Source organism: Mus caroli, unplaced genomic scaffold (assembly GCF_978045245.1).
Source record: "Mus caroli unplaced genomic scaffold, Mus_caroli_1 scaffold_1, whole genome shotgun sequence".
Lineage (NCBI taxonomy): Eukaryota > Metazoa > Chordata > Mammalia > Rodentia > Muridae > Mus > Mus caroli.
The window spans coordinates 120643895-120660633 of record NW_028227256.1 but is presented as its reverse complement, the minus strand read 5'-3'; the positions used below and the strand labels follow the sequence as shown (position 1 = coordinate 120660633).

The following is a 16739-nucleotide window of genomic DNA, read 5'->3' as shown; positions in this document are numbered from 1 at the left end:
CACCTACAGTATATGGAAAATGCTGTTTTTATCCCTGTGTCTCAACACAAGTGCATGTATATACAAGCACACAAACACACACACACACACACACACACACACGTCAAATTATAAGACACATCTGGGTTCCTAGAGACCTATAAATATGCTCTGACCATGCTTCCAAACTAGTTACTGCCCTGAGCTCACTAATGGTCATTTTACTTGAGTTCCATTTTATGGCTTATATTTAAGTGTAGAAAGTGGAGAAACATAACTTTGTCATCACTTTTCAAATCAAAATGTCTTTTAGCTATAATCTGAACAACCAGTCATCTCTCCCCTCAAACTAAACTTCTCTTCCTTTGCTTGACAACAATCTATTGTAATCTTGGTTTTGTTGTCTTTGGGAGTCTGCCCTAGAGTGGCTCTATTGTTTGTAGACTCCTGGTGCCAATCTATATATTCTGCAGTTCCTGCAGATGGCCAGAAAAACTCTCCATTAGACCCATCTTGTGTCACTTGACAGCACCATAAGCATCTCTACTTCCTTTACTCAGAACCATATTCACATTTAGTATATGGATTAAATATTTTATCAGAGATTCCAAAGTGATAATACCTTATTTTCAAATTCATTGTTTTCATATATTGTATTGAATAATTTTGCATCTTGGAGAACTTCCTGTCATCTATGATGTGGTTACCCAGTGGCTTAATTCGAAAAAATACCCCATCAGAATCAATGCTTTATACTGTCCTTTCACCTGATACTTATGCTGGTAATAAACTGATTCTACATTTCAGAAGAGAATCAGTTAACATTATATCATGTCTGATGAACAACATCACCTAGCACGCTCATTGAAAACTATATCTCTCCATTTTTGCCTAGACAGAACCTTGTCAAGGTCAGTTTTGTTTCTTCTCTAGCTGATAAGCTTTGATGGTTTTTGTACTAGCTCACATTAAGATGCTCAAGGGCAGAAATATTTCATATCCTCAGTGTGAATTCCACCCTTTTCTCCGAGGCCTGGGTGCCTTTTATCACCTCAATCGTTGTACAAGATCTGATCATTTCTCCTAAGTTTGCCAGGTGTACTTATTAAAACTGCAAGTTCAGTTGAAACTGTAGATTCCAAACCTGAAATGTTCCTGTAGTAAAAATGCACATAGACTGATTATTTGTAAGTCAAATTTAGTTAAAAAGCATAGGTTCTCTTTGAAAGCTGATTACTGCTGTTGAGTCACTATCACTATGTAGGTCCAAGTCCTTCCTCTGAGAAATAGGTTTAAGGAGATATACAGGAGAGATAGTGAAAACTAACTCCTTAGTGGGAAATGTTCCACACCGGATCATGTATTTGAAGACTTGTTGGTACTGTTTGAGAGGTTATGAAACTACTGGGGGATAGATCTGAGCTGAAGGAAGTCTGTTACTGGGGATGGGCTTCTGCAGCTTATAGACAGCTCTCTTCCTGGTTTCCAGCCTGGCCTCCAGCTACAATTTCAATACCTTCCCTTTCATGATAGATTCAATCCTTCTTGAACTATAAACCAAAACAAGCACTTGTCTCCTCAAAGTTGCTAATATTATGCCTTAAAGAAAAAGTGGAAGGTTTTTTTTTTCTTTTTTTAAAAATATGCTTTTTAACTGAAACATTTTGACTTGAGTTTACTTTTTTGGTAGATTGAGAATTTTGAATTGTTTTGTTTTATTCTTTTAATTTGTCTATGTGTGCATTCATATGTGGGTATATGTATAAGAAGTGCTGATGCTCACCAAAGCAAGAAGAGGCTAGCAGATCCCTGGAAGAAGAATTACAGATGGTTATGTGCAGCCCAATATGGAGGTTGTAAATGAAACTCTGGTTTTCTGCAACAACAACAAGTGCTCCAAACCACAGAACCATTTTCCAGATTCAGTGAAGAACTTGATTTTTAAGACTTTTGGACATTGGTGAATGAGACTATTACATAAATAGTTATAAACTAAGATTACATATCACTCTTGTTTGGTGTTCTTACTTGGGGTGATTTCATCATTGTAAGAGTTTTAAGTTTTATTCTTAGGTTCCTTAAAGGACTCTCATTAGGGCAGTATTTCCTGAGTGGTGAGGATCTCTATAAACCGATTATTTGGCATTCAGAATTATTGTATAGAACCTTTAGACCGCCATAACTCTTCTTGAACTTCTTGAATATACTAGCTAATTTCTTCTCTCCAGAACAAAGTGCACCAAAGGAAAAACTAGTATGAATTATTTTATAATCAACACACCAAAGAATTCATTTTTTGCCTTTAAAGTATTAACTTTTTCCTATTCCATGCTAACATTTTCAGGAATGCAAGACAAATTTTCAAAAAGATTATAGTTTAAATTTTAGGATTGATATCTTAATTGACAGGGTTTCTTTCTCAGCTGTATATATTTTCCTACTGAGGAAGTCATTCATCTACTAAGGAACTTTGCTCATTTGTGTGCTTCCCTCCCTCCCTCCCTCCCTCCCTCCCTCCCTCCCTCCCTCCCTCCCTCCCTCCCTCCCTCCCTCCCTCCTTCCCTTCCTCCTCTTTCTTTCTTTCTTTCTTTCTTTCTTTCTTTCTTTCTTTCTTTCTTTCTTTCTTTCTTTCTTTCTTTTTCTTTCTTTCTTCTCTCATCCATGTAGATCATATTAGTTATGTCAGAAGTATTTAAGAGTAACATCAAAATATGAAAATGAAGGCAGACAATAGCTAGGTAAATACACTTGGCTGTTTTCCAAAAAAATGTTTATTTACAAAACTGGAAAAAGGGGCTGTATTTGACTTGTGATTAGAATTCCTCAAACCCTGGTTTAGAGGAATAGTCCCCTTCTGCTTTATATTTTATTTTCTGAATTTTAAGGGATTTTAACTTTTAAATTATATATATACATACATATATTTATATATGTATGTATATATAGAGTATATACTAATAATATATAATATAATATAATATAATATAGACATAGACATAGACATAGACATAGACATAGACATAGACATAGACATAGACATAGACATAGACATAGACATAGACATAGAGAGAAAGTGTGTGTATGCATGTTTGCTTGCCACAATGAGTGTGAAGGCTAGAGGAGCTCTTGGAAAAGTCAGCTATCTGCTTCCATCTTATGGAACCTGGGAATTGAACCCAGGTCAAATTCCTTTATCTACTCACCTTTCTCACCAGTCTTCCTCTTATTTTGTTTTTAAGGCCATGTTTACATGGCATTTAACCTTGATGATGTTATGTTTCCTTGAATTTCTATGTAAATAAAAGCACTTCCCAAATGCAAATAGAGCCCGTTTTATATACAAAAATAGTATATCTACAATGGCTTACCTTTTCACTTTCCAGATCACTTTTTGCTTTATTTGCCAAACAAAAGTGGACATGGGTTTGATACCTACTCAGCACCCACATAAAACTCAAGCACAGAGTTTGTAAACCCAGCAATGGGGAAGTAAAGACAGGAAGACCCCTGAAGCTCTCTGGTCAAAATTTAGCAGCATAGGGGCACTGCAGGTCTCAGTGTCACAAAAGTGGGAAGGAAAATGGTTGAGGAAGACACCTACCTGGTGTCCACTTCTTGTCTTCATACACAGTTATACTGACACCCACATGCACATATGCAAAACATACAGACACACACACACACAGACAGACAGACACGCAGACACACACACACACACACACACACACACACACACACTTTCACTTTGTTCAATGTTGAAAGAAAAGCAAACTACCCTGCATAATCCACAGCCATTAGGATTCTCTGCTACATTACCAAATCAAGGTTTGCACTTGAGGAAGTGTTACATTTTCATCCATTTTTTTCCCTGTAGTTTAAAATGCACTTGGAACTAGGCTATGAAGAAGACACCATGCCTAGAAGCTACATGAAAATTCTATTGTTCAAATATCGTCATTGGCAGAAGCTGCCAATCAGGGTTCTCCTGTGTCCTGTTTCTATTCTCTGTTATTTTCTGTTCAATTCTGATTCCACTCATACTAATTTCCTTAGTATCGATGGAGTTGAGATTTGAAAAAAGCCCTAGAAGTTCAATGTTAAAACTTTTGTTGTGACTGGTTTGGGGAGAAGGCTCAGCCAGTACGGTTGTAAGCATGAAGGCCTGTGTCAGAGTTCCAGGATGATATAACAAATGTAAACCTGTTTGTGCATATGTTAAGTTCCAGAGTTGCTAAGGCATACACAGGAAAATGCTGTAGCCCCATAAAGTGGATTGTAAGGAATGATACTCAAGTTTTCTTCTGACCTCCAAATCGCTCCCTCTCCCTCCCCCTCTCCCTTCCCCTCCCCCTCTCCCTCTCCCTCCCTTCTCTCTCTCTCTCTCTCTCTCTCTCTCTCTCTCTATCTCTCTCCCTCTTTCATACACACACAAGCACATGTACACACATACATGTACCTATACAATCAAGTGCCATTTAGTGTAAGAAGAGGACTAGACAAGTCAGTATACTTGTATGGATCCTTTGGCAGTCCTTAAAATACAGTAAACTGAATATTGTAGTACACTAACCTTGATGGGCAGATCCATATTGCTTGCAACCTTGCCCATTTTGTGGACTCTGACATTAAACAAACGTGAGATTTTTGAGTCTGAAACAAAGACCACTGTTATTCATGGTAGCTCAAATAGGAAAGGCACCATCGTGTTTGTATTGGCTTTCCTTATTGTCAAGTTCCATGGAAGCAAAGCTCTGCCCAGGTGGATAACTGCTCACAGAATGAGTCATGTACAGAGAAAGATTTTCACCACAATTACCCAGTCTTTTCTTCCAAAGATAGTGAGACTCTGGACAGCTATTCATTAAAATCTTTGGGGAGGACAATATTCTGATGAACATGGAATACTGGAATGCCAAAGATAAACAGAAAATGGACTTCCATAGTACGTTCTGTCTTAATATTGTTATGCATGAAAAGACACTTTGTTTTATTGGATATTTAGTGTTGAGTATTTGGGTTTCTCTCTGAATGTTTTAAAACTGTCAGGTCAAGTGACAGCTCCTTTTTTATGATCAAATGCAGTCTAGCCCACAGTAGGATGTGTCTTTCCCCAGTGAAGAAAAGTTCCTTCTTCAGAGGCCGACCTAATATAAACAACCCCTACTTGAGAAGACCTTCCAATGTGAGTCTACACTGTATCAAGTTGAAAAATAAAGTTACTATCCCATACTCTCACAGTGATTTTTCAATAGCATACAAAACTAAAACATAAAATTTCAGAGGACCAGACAGGGTTTAATATTGAGATGGTGGGTAAAAGACTTTCTCTCAAGAACATCTCCCTCTATTTATCAGGCAAAATAATTAGGCTCCTCCCCAGTACTGCATTCTAAAATCAAACAGGAATCAAAATACCAACCACAAAACTTTAACCCAGTACCCATGAGAAATCTGCTTTTCTCTAATAACTATAATTTACTACATATGATGAGATTCTATTTATCATAATTATGGGGTTGAATAAGTTTGTCAAGAATAAAGGAATGAGGTGCACACTAAACTATGTACTATAGGAATAGTTAGTAAAGAAAGTTCTAGTGAACTTGAATGGGTGAGTGTTCATCATGATTTGGGAAGATGGAAAACTGCTTAGTCTCCTTCTCCAAGCTTAAGCAAGAAGACTACCAAAGAGAACGGTTCATCTACCTTAGGAAGCTCTCCATGCCCTATCAATGAAGATGAAACACCCTAATCCTATAAGACACTGAAGAGACAATTGAAGAGCCTTTCTCTAGTGGTTGATTTTCATGAATTGTATTATTTGTTACAGATCCTCTCCACCTCCTCCTCTTATTGTCAAGTTGTTATATATAACATATGATAAAATATTACAAGAAATGCTAAGCTTTGAAATTAATTGGGACTGTCACCTACAAATCGCCTGCAGGGGAATGAGAAGGTTAGAAGCAGGACTGACAACTGAAACGTAAACTTATGAGGATCTATCTCATATAGTTAATGTCAGAAACAATGTTTTGCAACTGACCAATAGAGTCATTATGTTTTTGAGATCTTTATAATGTCATTAATAAAAATGTGATAATTAAAACATCCTACCAATTTCAGAATATATATACTTGAGCTCCCCTTTTACCTTTAACCCTTCCATTCTAACTTGTTTTTTTCTTCTCCATTCTTTCTTTTTTCCTTGACTGGAATAAGGGAATATGACATTAGTAGATATTTAGATGTACAAATTTAGCTAGGAAATTAGTAATGTAAAAACTTTCCTTATTATAAGAAATTGATACAGACAGGTGGGTAATAGTTAAGTGTGAACACAGATAGATAGATAAATGGTTGATAATAGGCAAATAGATGATACATAGATGTGAGCAGATGAATAGGTAAATTATAGATGGATAGATAGATAGATAGATAGATAGATAGATAGATAGATAGATATACAGGAATAGATGGCAGACCAGTGTAGAAAGAGAAATAGATGAATACATGTTAGAGATACATAGATAAGTAATAAAAAATAGATGATAAGCAGATAGATATACAGACATGTGGGTAGACAGATGAATGATACATAGATGATATAGAGAGAACCAAATGTGATAGATAGGTGGTAGATAGATATATGACAGATAGATAGACAGACAGATAAATAGTTAGATAGATTAGATAGATAGATAGATAGATAGATAGATAGATAGATAGATAGATAATAAATACACAGAAAGATGGAGATAAATGTAAGGAGAGATCCATATCAACAGCAAGCCACTAAGCGAGATTCATAGATTGAGTAAAATTAAACATGACAGAAATGAGACATGAATTTTAATGAGCTTGATTATAATACGTGAGGATGTCCTCATGTTACAATTTGCTCAGTCTAAACAAATAACTTTGTCTGGTGAAATACTTTCACAAAATCCTATGGGCTTGGCCACAAATTTCCTTTGTAGTCTTTCTCTTGATTTCTGGATTCATCTTGTTGTTTGAATCAAGTCAAAAATCTTTAGTAATGAACTGAGCATGTTAAGTGTACCAGAAAATAGAAATCCTCTTACTGACAAATATATAATCAAGATCACATATAGAGTTCTCTCAACTGGTAGATTCCCCTCAGTGATTTCTGAGTTTCTGTTCCTGTTGCTGTGATAAAATGCTCTGGCAAAGCAACACAGGGGAGAAAGGGTCTGTGTTAGCATAAGGCTCCAGGTGCAGTCCACCAGAGTGGGGAGGTCTGTGTTGGAAGAGACTTGAAGCAACTGTTAATAGTAAGGAAACAGAAAGATAAACTCAGCTCCTGGACTTACTTTCTCCTTTTCTATTCAGTCCAGGATCCCAACTCAGTGATTGGTGGCACTCACATTTAAAATGGGTCTCCCCACTTTGATTAACATAATGAAAACAATCCCATACAGGTATACGTAGAGAGCCACCTCTAAGGACATTTTAGATTCTGTCCACTTAACAATAAACACAAACCTTCATGCGTAGGGAATGTGTTCCACTGTGTCTTGTGAATTATATAAAATCATAAGGGAAGTAACAGGTCACAATGTCTGACCGTAAGAAACAGCATGTATGTAGTCATCAAGGACAAACAGGAGATAAATTAGAATCACTAGAAAATCTGGTCTAGTTTAGGGAAATGAGAAATACCAGGTTCCAAAATAAAAATAATAATAATAATAAATGAATCCATCAAAGGAAGACATGTTATCTGAAGATGTTTCCTTAGTGGTACTTATCAGTCTACCATGTTTAACAGCCTTTCTACCATGCGTACACAGAAAACTTATTTGTCTTCAAACAAACACAAAAATGAGAAGTAAAAATGACCACTAATATCTGCAGAAAGGAATGAAAAGATCTTTTGTTCCTGTGTCAATAACCAATTGATTGAACGATATTCTTTTATTGGTGCCAGTTAGTAAGGTGGCTCAGTGGATAAAAGCACTTGCTGCTAAGCCTAATAACCTGAGTTTGATTCTAGTCCAATCTCCTAACATCAATTCTGGCTTCCACATAACATGCACACACAACTGTGATTGCACCAACATGCCCACCCACATATTTATGAATATGCTTATGCATATGTCCATATAAGTCATGCACGCATGCGTTTGTGGGCACACAAGTGCTTGTGCACATGTGCATGCACACACAAACACAGATACACACACACACACTCTGAGCTGAGCTTGTAGTGGGTAAAACAATATGGGTGAAAAGATATCTTACATTAGCAAGTCATTTCATAGCCACAGCTCAGCTCCACATAGAAAAAACATCCCCAGGAAAAATCACCCACATTGTTTTATTGCCTTGATGGTCTTATATATGTCACTGAAGGCTGAGAGGTGAAAGGAAGACGTGAGGTGTGTAAATATAACAAGCAGAGAGACTCTTTCAGACTGCAACTCAGTATGAATGAGCTGTTTGTCAATATCCCCAGGTCTCTGGTGAGCAACAGGAATGACTCTGAGGATACTGCAACTCTGTCTCCTTCCACCAGAGATCATAATTGGGCTATGAATTTTTATAACAGGAGAGTCTTCCTGTCGCAGACAGAGAGTGACAGAAAGTTTAGTTAACAGAAAAAAAAAAACCCAAAAAACAAAAAAAAACAAACAAACTCAGAACAGGCAGAGTTGCCTGCCTGCATGGATAGCACTTGAATAGGCAATGCCTCTTTCTTCCTGTCCATTTTTTCTTTTCTTTCTTTTTCTTTTTTCTTTAAAACAAAGCATCTGTTATAGTTTACCAGCTAAGACCTTCAGAAATATACAGCTTATTTCTGAATGATGCTCACTGTACTGGTTTTCTGCCCAAGGACATGAGAGACTCTTTAGCACTGTGGGGGAATTTGAGAAGCCTATAGAGGTGAGGAAAAGTAATTTATAAATCGAAACCAAATGATAGCAAATGGTATGAACTAAAGTTGCATCTTCATGTGCAAAGAGCTAATTGGACCCATTTCCTGCCAGGTCTCTGAAGCCTGCCTTATAAACTCTGTCTCTCTGGTACTCTGCTCATTACAGACACTCAATGGGGGACCAGCACCTGCTGGGAAAAGCCCTCTGAAGGCAGGTTGTTTGTGACAAAGATGTACTTATAGAAAAAGAGAGAAGAGTGAGGGGGTAGCTATGCAAGTAGCTGTTTTCAGGGTCACATTAGTTTTATCTAGTTTATCTGAATTTGAAGAGTTTGTCTGTACTCTGCTCTGTAAAATCTCAGGGCGTTTCTGTCTTCTGACATATTAGAGTTTAACTGGGTCTTATTTATTCCTTGCTTGCTGGGAGAGGGTAAATTTTGCTTCTTTGTACCTGTGCCTATGTTTTGAAATGGAAGATTAGAACAGATAGGACATGCCTATTTCTGGAACAATCTATCTTTGCCACGGATGCTGAATTATTTTAATAATATCTTGAGCCAATTCCCTCATTATCTACTTTCGTAACCTGTCCTCAATGTCTCAACTTCATATTCTAAGGGGAAAGGAGATACAGTGTAGTATCTCACTTCTGAGACACTGGCAGCCAGCTAGAGATGCCCACGGGAGATGTCTGCATTTCTGTATGTACAATGGTTGTGGGGGGTGTCTCTAGAAACCCCAGTGAGTCCATGGAGAAGGCAGCTGTGTAAACTGTGTCTTCATGGGAACCTGAAGCCATTCCATTTTCACAGTACAACCGTGGACTTAAATTTAGTAAATTATTCTGAATGAAGTGGTCAGCTATCTATCAGAACACATGTATAATCTTTAAGAGGAGTATTTTACAGGTGGCCTTACCAGGTGTCTCTAAGTTGTAAGAGCATGATTTCCCATCACTGAAACAGGAAACAATCTTCATTACCTACTCACAAGTGTTACAATGCCCGTGCTTTAGTTCCTCCAAGAAACAAAGTTAGAAAATTTTCTCAGAGGCATTCACAAAACTCATTATACTTTACCTTATTCAAGTTATGTTGTAAGTACCCATGGCTTCCTCTGTGTGTGTGTGTGTGTGTGTGTGTGTGTGTGTGTGTGTGTGTGTGTACATGTATGTGTGCCTAGGAACATCCATGCACATATGTGAGGAGCCCAGAGCTCCATATCTGGTGTCTTCTTCTGATGCTCTCTATCTTACTGTTTAACACATGATTTTTCTCTGAACTTGCAACTTGCTGATTCAGCAGGACTAGCTTGTGAGCAAACCTCAGGGATCCTCCTCCTTCTATTTCCCCAGTTCTGGGATTACAGGCATGGAATCCCACCAGGGATTTTCAGTGTGAGGGCTTCGGATCTGATCTCAGGTCCCGAGTTTGTGTAGGAAACGCTAGTTAAGGAGTCATTTCCCTAACCTCATTATGAAGCTTTTTATTTTCAGCACAACTATGACAATTAAATGTTAATTTTACATTTATGAATCCTAAAGATACTAATAAAGCAATATAATTACTACGCAAGTGAGTATAATAAGAAACTACTGGAAAATGTATAGGTAAGTCTCTTTTGTGAGCTACCTCATCTTTTTTTTAAATTTAATTTTTATTATTTCACTAACGTCATACATGAGTCGTGCACTGCCACCCCTCCTTTCTCCTCCCAGTTCCTCTTGTGCCCACTTCATTACAAAGTTCATGGCCTCTCTTTGTTACTATTTAATTAATATGTATATAATCTGTATATATTCATAATCTAATTTCCCCCACTACATTGTAAACATAAGTAAATGACTTATCACTCAGAAGATACTTTTCTGACTTACAAAACTAAACATGTAAAATTATTCAGATTTAGAGCTAGCAGGGATCTTAGTAGTGATCCAGTGTGGAAATTTTAATTTTACCAGATATGGATGCAGAGGTGAGTTACCAATTGCTTCCCTTGGCTCTTAGCTCCACAATGATACAGCAGGAGCAACTGCCAGCCTGCCTAAGTCTGGGTGGGGACTACACACACAAGCAGTGCAGTGATTGTTATATGAATATTAGATTATGAATTAGTATTTCTACCTTTGTCTTTAATGATGCTGTAATCAGAGACCATACTAAACAGAACTGCCAACATTTCTTAGAAAGAAATGTTTCCTTTCAGTAAGAAATCAAGTTAGAACTAGAAAAGCTAAGATTGTAGTTCCAATGTCTCATTCACTCACATTTCTGAAGAGAGAGAGAGAGACAGAGAGAGAGACAAAGAGACAGAGAGAGAGAGAGAGTATTTTATATATAGAGAGAGTATTTTATTTGGGGAAATCAATTTACATGTTATTAAGTTTCTGAAGTTTAAACTATAGGTATCCATGACAAAAGGCAAAGACTCAAATAACCTATTCTTGAAAGTAAGATTCTCTCCCAGGCACCAGAGTTAGTGAAGCACGTAACAATTTATGTCTTGATTTGTAAGTAAAGTAAATTTTATACTGAATACTAAAAGTGAATGCAAGTTCAGCCACTGAATTCAATCCAATAAGTTATCCCAAATGGAAGCCACTATTCCTGCCTCATACTTTCTCCATGTGAAAGAAATCTGTCATCAAGTAAGTTCCCTCACGTTGAGCAAATTGTCCAAAATGGAATCGCTTGAGAGGACTCATACACTCCAATAAGGAAGAGATGAGCAAAATGTAAAGATGGACGCATTTTCTGAATAATGCATGCTGTCTCCCCAGCCACTCAAATGACATAGAAGGGAAAAATCTGGGTTGCTAGATTTATAGGCTAGCTATTTTACTTGTATTTCATTTTTATACGTGCTTTATACTTTTACAACAAGTAAAATTATTCCCATCAAAACGTTATTTCTACTCAAACAGAACAAATAGAACATTCACAAGAAGCCAGGGATCACAGATGTTTGAAAAGTAAAGGTTTGCCTTCACCCAGATTTGTTTTTATGACTGTTGGGGGTAAACATAATTTTTCTAGTAACGCAATTAGCAAAGGTAGACAGTTGACAAGGGGCACCTTCATAGACAGAGTAACTGGGACAGGAAAGGAGACAGCACTTAGCTAACCACACCCCCCACACAGCTACCCAACACCAAGGTCTCTGTTCCTTCTACCCAACTACTGAATTTATCAAAGCACCAGCTGGCTCTGTAGGTAAAGATGCTCCCTAGGTATGGATCATGAGCACCCAGAGTTCAAGCCCCAGGACCAACTCGGTTGGGGGAGAAAACCGATGCTGTCTCCCTCTTGCCTTTCACCGATGAGCAATCAGCAATCCTCTGTGGACCCAGAAATCAGAGACTAGGACATTGCTTGTGTTCCATTTACCAAAATATATTCCTCTGCGCATCATGGACAGAGCCACCTGCAGGTACTTGCTGGTGAAATTAGTGACCTTTGATAATTATAGCCCACAGTGCTCCACTTCTAAACTAGGCTGGGTTTCTGATTTGTACCAGGGCTCCAGGTCCCAGGCTCCTAGCTGTAGGTTAAAGCTCTTGCATACAGGTGGAAAGGTGTAAGGAGAATGGAGAGGACCAAAGCCTTAATCTAGCCCTTGTTCCTTCCCCCTCCCCTTATCTCCTGTTTGGACAAATGCTCTGGGAAACATTCTTGGGATGGGAATGGCTTGAATGGAAAGGAAGAACTTAAGAATTTTTTTTTTTTAATGTATGCAGTAAAAAGGATGTGGAAAGAGAATCATGTGTGGTTAATGTCTTTTTTTTTTTTTTTTTTTTTTTTTTTTTAACAAACCTTTAGGGATTCCAGTGCGTTCAGCCATCTCCGGAATCCAAAGTGGAGGTTAAAGCCTTTTTATTGCCTTAAGTCAGTAGATGCACACCCTTGGGTCACTGTATGGGACAAATGTCTCCGGTGCAGACAGGTGTCGCACACGCCCAGTGGGGACCTCCCCTGCTACCCCTGCTTTCTCGAAGTGCTGGAGCATGCCTAGTGGCCGCTCTGGAGCCACCAAGGGTTTTTGCACTGGCTCACACTCCGCTTCTCCGGGTTTTATCTAGAGCCCGCGGGGGGTGGGCGGGGGGGCTGGGGGGAGCCCGTAGAGCCTGGCGGCCTGGGCTACACCAGTGGGGAGCGCGTACGGGGCTGTCTCCCGCGCGCTTTAAGGTTGCTCGGGAGATGCTGGAGCGCAAAGCCTGGCTGCTGCTGCTGCTGCTGCTACTACTGCTACTGCTGCTGCTGCACCTGGCGCGCTGAGCACCGTGCGGGTAGCCCCGAGGGCCAGCGGCGGTGCGGGTGCGCGGGTGGCAGACTGCGGTAGAATGAAAGCCTGGCTCCTCCGGCGTTGCAAGCCACCGCTCCGGCGCGATCAGGTGCTGGCAGCCAGCCGCCCGCCGCTCCACTAACTTGCCACTTGGTCGCATCTGGTGTCTGCATTTTCGGGTGGTGGTGGGGGGGCGGGGACAGTGGGGAGTCCGAGGATCTGCGGTAGTGGAAAAGAGGGATCCTGCAAAAGAGGGAGACTACTTGCCTCTGCTGCCGCTCTCCGTCCCCTCCCTGGCGCTGCCCTCCACCCCCCCTCCCCAACCCCACCGCTGCCGCCGCTGCTTCTCTCTTCCGCCAATTCCGAGAGCGACGGGGCGTCTGTGACATGCGATCGCTTGCCAAGTGACGGTCCCCGAGTGTGAAGTGCCCGCGAGGAAGTGTGAGCTCCGACGCGGGCGGCAAGGGGATGACAGCCATGAAGCAGGAGCAGCAACCCACCCCCGGGGCCAGGGCAACCCAGTCGCAGCCAGCCGACCAGGTGAGAGTTGGCCTCTAGGGACTATCCCTCCAGGGAGGGGTGGCTCCAATCAGTCCCCCCCCCCCACACACACACTAGTCCCTCAGGATCCGCTCCCACGTTTGCCTCTCTTCATCTTCCCTCCGCCCCACTCCCAGGCTCTCTTGTCTCATCCATGGACCCAGCAGGAACTTAGAGCAGCCTAGTGCGCTTTGGGGCCGGGCGTCAGAATGCTCAAGGTGGAGAGCCGCGGGGAAGCGGGCAGAGAGGTAAAGGCTGGAGATGTGCCACGGCGGAGAGGCTGCTGTGGGATGGAGGGGTGATCTGTTCTACCGTGGGGAGTCTTGACTTCTGCTGAACGCATTTGGAATGGATCTAGCGCTGTCCTGGAGACTGGCTCTTGCACAGGTCCAGCCTTGTCTCACTGGCTCGGACGCGCGCTGGCTGGAGATACTGAAGTAGGCAAACGACCTTTAAGCTATTAGAGTTTCCCTTCTGCTTTCTTTTGAGAGGACTATGATGGAAAAACAGGGTGGGAAAAGAGGATTGGCTTCTCTAGTCTGCCGGTGGAACTGAGCATGAGGGAATAAAAGGCGTTTATCATTCAGAGTGGCAAGGAAGGTCTGGCTTTGGTGGTTTGTTGGGTCTAGATGTGTCGCGTCTGCAGAACTAAGGTGCCCAGTATTGGCTGATTGGTTATTACTGTCCCCTTTGCGTCCTTTGATACCTGCCACCCTTTTTGGGTTGGTGTTGTTTGGGTCTTTAGACAATCTGTAGCCTAATGTTATGGAGAAATGTCTGTTTCCTGGGTCTGGTTTGGGGGAGATTTGAGAGTTGAGTCACGCTTTTTCTAAAGTTGGAGGGATCAGGAGCGAGGCGATGCTCTCTCAAGGAGGATGGAGGCTGTAGAGTATGCCTGAGATGCGATCATATTTACATCAATTACAACTGGACTAAGAGAGCCATTCTTGGTCAGCGCAATGCTATGGAGCTAGATGATCCCGCAGCGAGATGCAGGAGGTGGAGCGCCAAGCTCTTTGCCCAAGGAGCGCACTGTCGGTGGAAGGCTGCTAGAGGCATTTCAACATAGACACTCAGCTCATGGTTTGAAGTGCGGTGACTGGGCTGGGGGACCATACAAGGCAAGTAGACCCCAAGCTCTTCAGCTCTTGGTATTCTAAACACTGGAGCCTTGGAGGAGCTGTCCAAATTGCCCAGAGCGATGCTGAAGCAGAGGAAGGGATGCCAGGAATGTTGTTATTAATATTCCAGTCTTGGTCATCTCTCCTGGCTTGTGGTCTCTTTCCTCCCTCTCCTATCCTATCCCATCCCATCTCTCTGCACATGTGTTTCACACAGGTGGAAAATTTCAGTGTTTTACAGCTCTCTCTTGCTTTCTCTGTTTAGTGAGGTAAAAATTGCAGTTTATGAAGCGTCTGCTGCCTTAAACCACCCGTTCTTCGCCCTTAGATAAGAAGGCAAAGATTAAAATATTATTCCACAATGTCCCCTCTTCTTATACCTCTTCTCTGTCCCCCTCCCCCATCAGCACACATCACCATGTAGAGACTGGTTAGCAGACTTATTGAAAAATATTTCAGGAGAGGAACACGATGTAATCTTCCCTTTTTAGGCTGAAGTCCTTAAATTTTATCTACAAGGCTTGGACTCTCCACTGCTCCAGGAGGGATGTAACCGATAAGAATGATTAGCCAGGAGAGAGTCTCCACATGAAATTTTTGCTCACTAACCTGTGACACCAGCTGGTAACTTGAGGTGCTGCAGACAGCTTCTGGAAGGGTGAGAGAGGTTTGCAAGAGGCAAGGCAGATATACAGAGACACACTATATGTATGCGTGGCAAATCCCTTTGTCAGGATTAACCTGACACTTAAAATTCACATGGTAAGAGAGGTTCGAGCTTGGATTCATTTATTTCCCTAGCATGAAAATTGGTAATGGCTATGTCAGATATTCAGAGAGTGGTCATCTGCAGAACTCTGATTCTAATTGGGTATTTTAAAGAGATTCTGGGCTTGTACATGATTGCAAAGTGTGAGTAATATGCATCCAGTCCATGTATTGGAAGAGGGTGATTTTTAAATGCAAAGTTAGGCTGATATAACTATTTGCATTAGCCTCAGAGGATACTTTGAGAAATTCCTGGGGAATCCCTGTAGCTAGGACTCTCCTTGTCCAAAGACTAATTAATATATAAAACGATGGTCATTGTGAATACTTAATTTATGGTCTGAAACAAAGAATTGAACAGATTCAGTCACTATGCCTTGAAAATTTTCAAATAACCAGACAATGTTCTTGTCATACTAGATATGTTAGAATAATTGTACTGGCTGCCAAAATACTTCAAAATAAAAATTCATAAATTTAACTTAACTTTTACTTTCATGCAATTCTTTTCAGTGATTAAACAGGAGGCGTTTCCCAGCCTCTCACTTAGTGTGTATTGATTCTGAATGATTTAGACTTTTGAATGTTGTCCAGAAGGTCTTTTACTTTCTGTGATAGTGATTTTCATGAGCCTCATAGATGCCTTACCCTGTGGCATCTGACATACATGCATTTAGCACGGGGCAAGAAAAGTCATTCTTGGGAATGGCGGTGGCTAGGGGGTCTTAGAATCTAGTAACTATCGTAGCCTATAAACGGCTCCTTTTCTCTGCTTCCTCTTGTCATTTGCTGTCCTCTGTCACATTCACCCTGACTAGAGCCAAGGCCTCCTAAGAAAGCAGCAGGGGCTGTGCACATTTTAAAAAAATATTTTGAGTCATTGCCAATATATCTCTTTAGTCATCACCCTTTTAAAATACCAATTGATTCAGTTTTTTAAAAGACCGATTGCATTTACAATAGCTGCTTTTGTTTTAATAATACTCTACATTTATAAAAGGCTAAAAAATAAATAATCTGACAGGGGCAGATATAATCACACCAACTTACCATGATCAATTCCTCACTTTTTATTGACGGATCTAAAGATCTTGAGTGGCCAATTATAGCTCATTGTTACCGGAGAACAACCACCTCTGAAACAGTTGTTC

General features: G+C 40.5%; 1 protein-coding gene across 3 annotated transcripts in view; it reads left to right on the top strand.

Annotated features, from left to right (window-relative positions):
* Dpp10 (dipeptidyl peptidase like 10) overlaps nucleotides 1-16739 on the top strand; it is a 1511806-nt gene that overhangs the window by 779208 nt on the left and 715859 nt on the right. The window contains exon 1 of one of the 3 annotated variants that reach the window (XM_021164934.3): nucleotides 13014-13699. The exons of 1 other annotated variant lie outside the window; for it this stretch is intronic. In XM_021164934.3, coding sequence (XP_021020593.1) covers nucleotides 13628-13699 — 72 coding nt within the window. In that variant the 5' untranslated portion in view covers nucleotides 13014-13627. Of the gene's footprint in view, nucleotides 1-13013; nucleotides 13700-13776; nucleotides 13948-16739 lie in introns of those variants that run through there. One more of the 3 variants, XM_029476885.2, reaches the window with a different exon arrangement.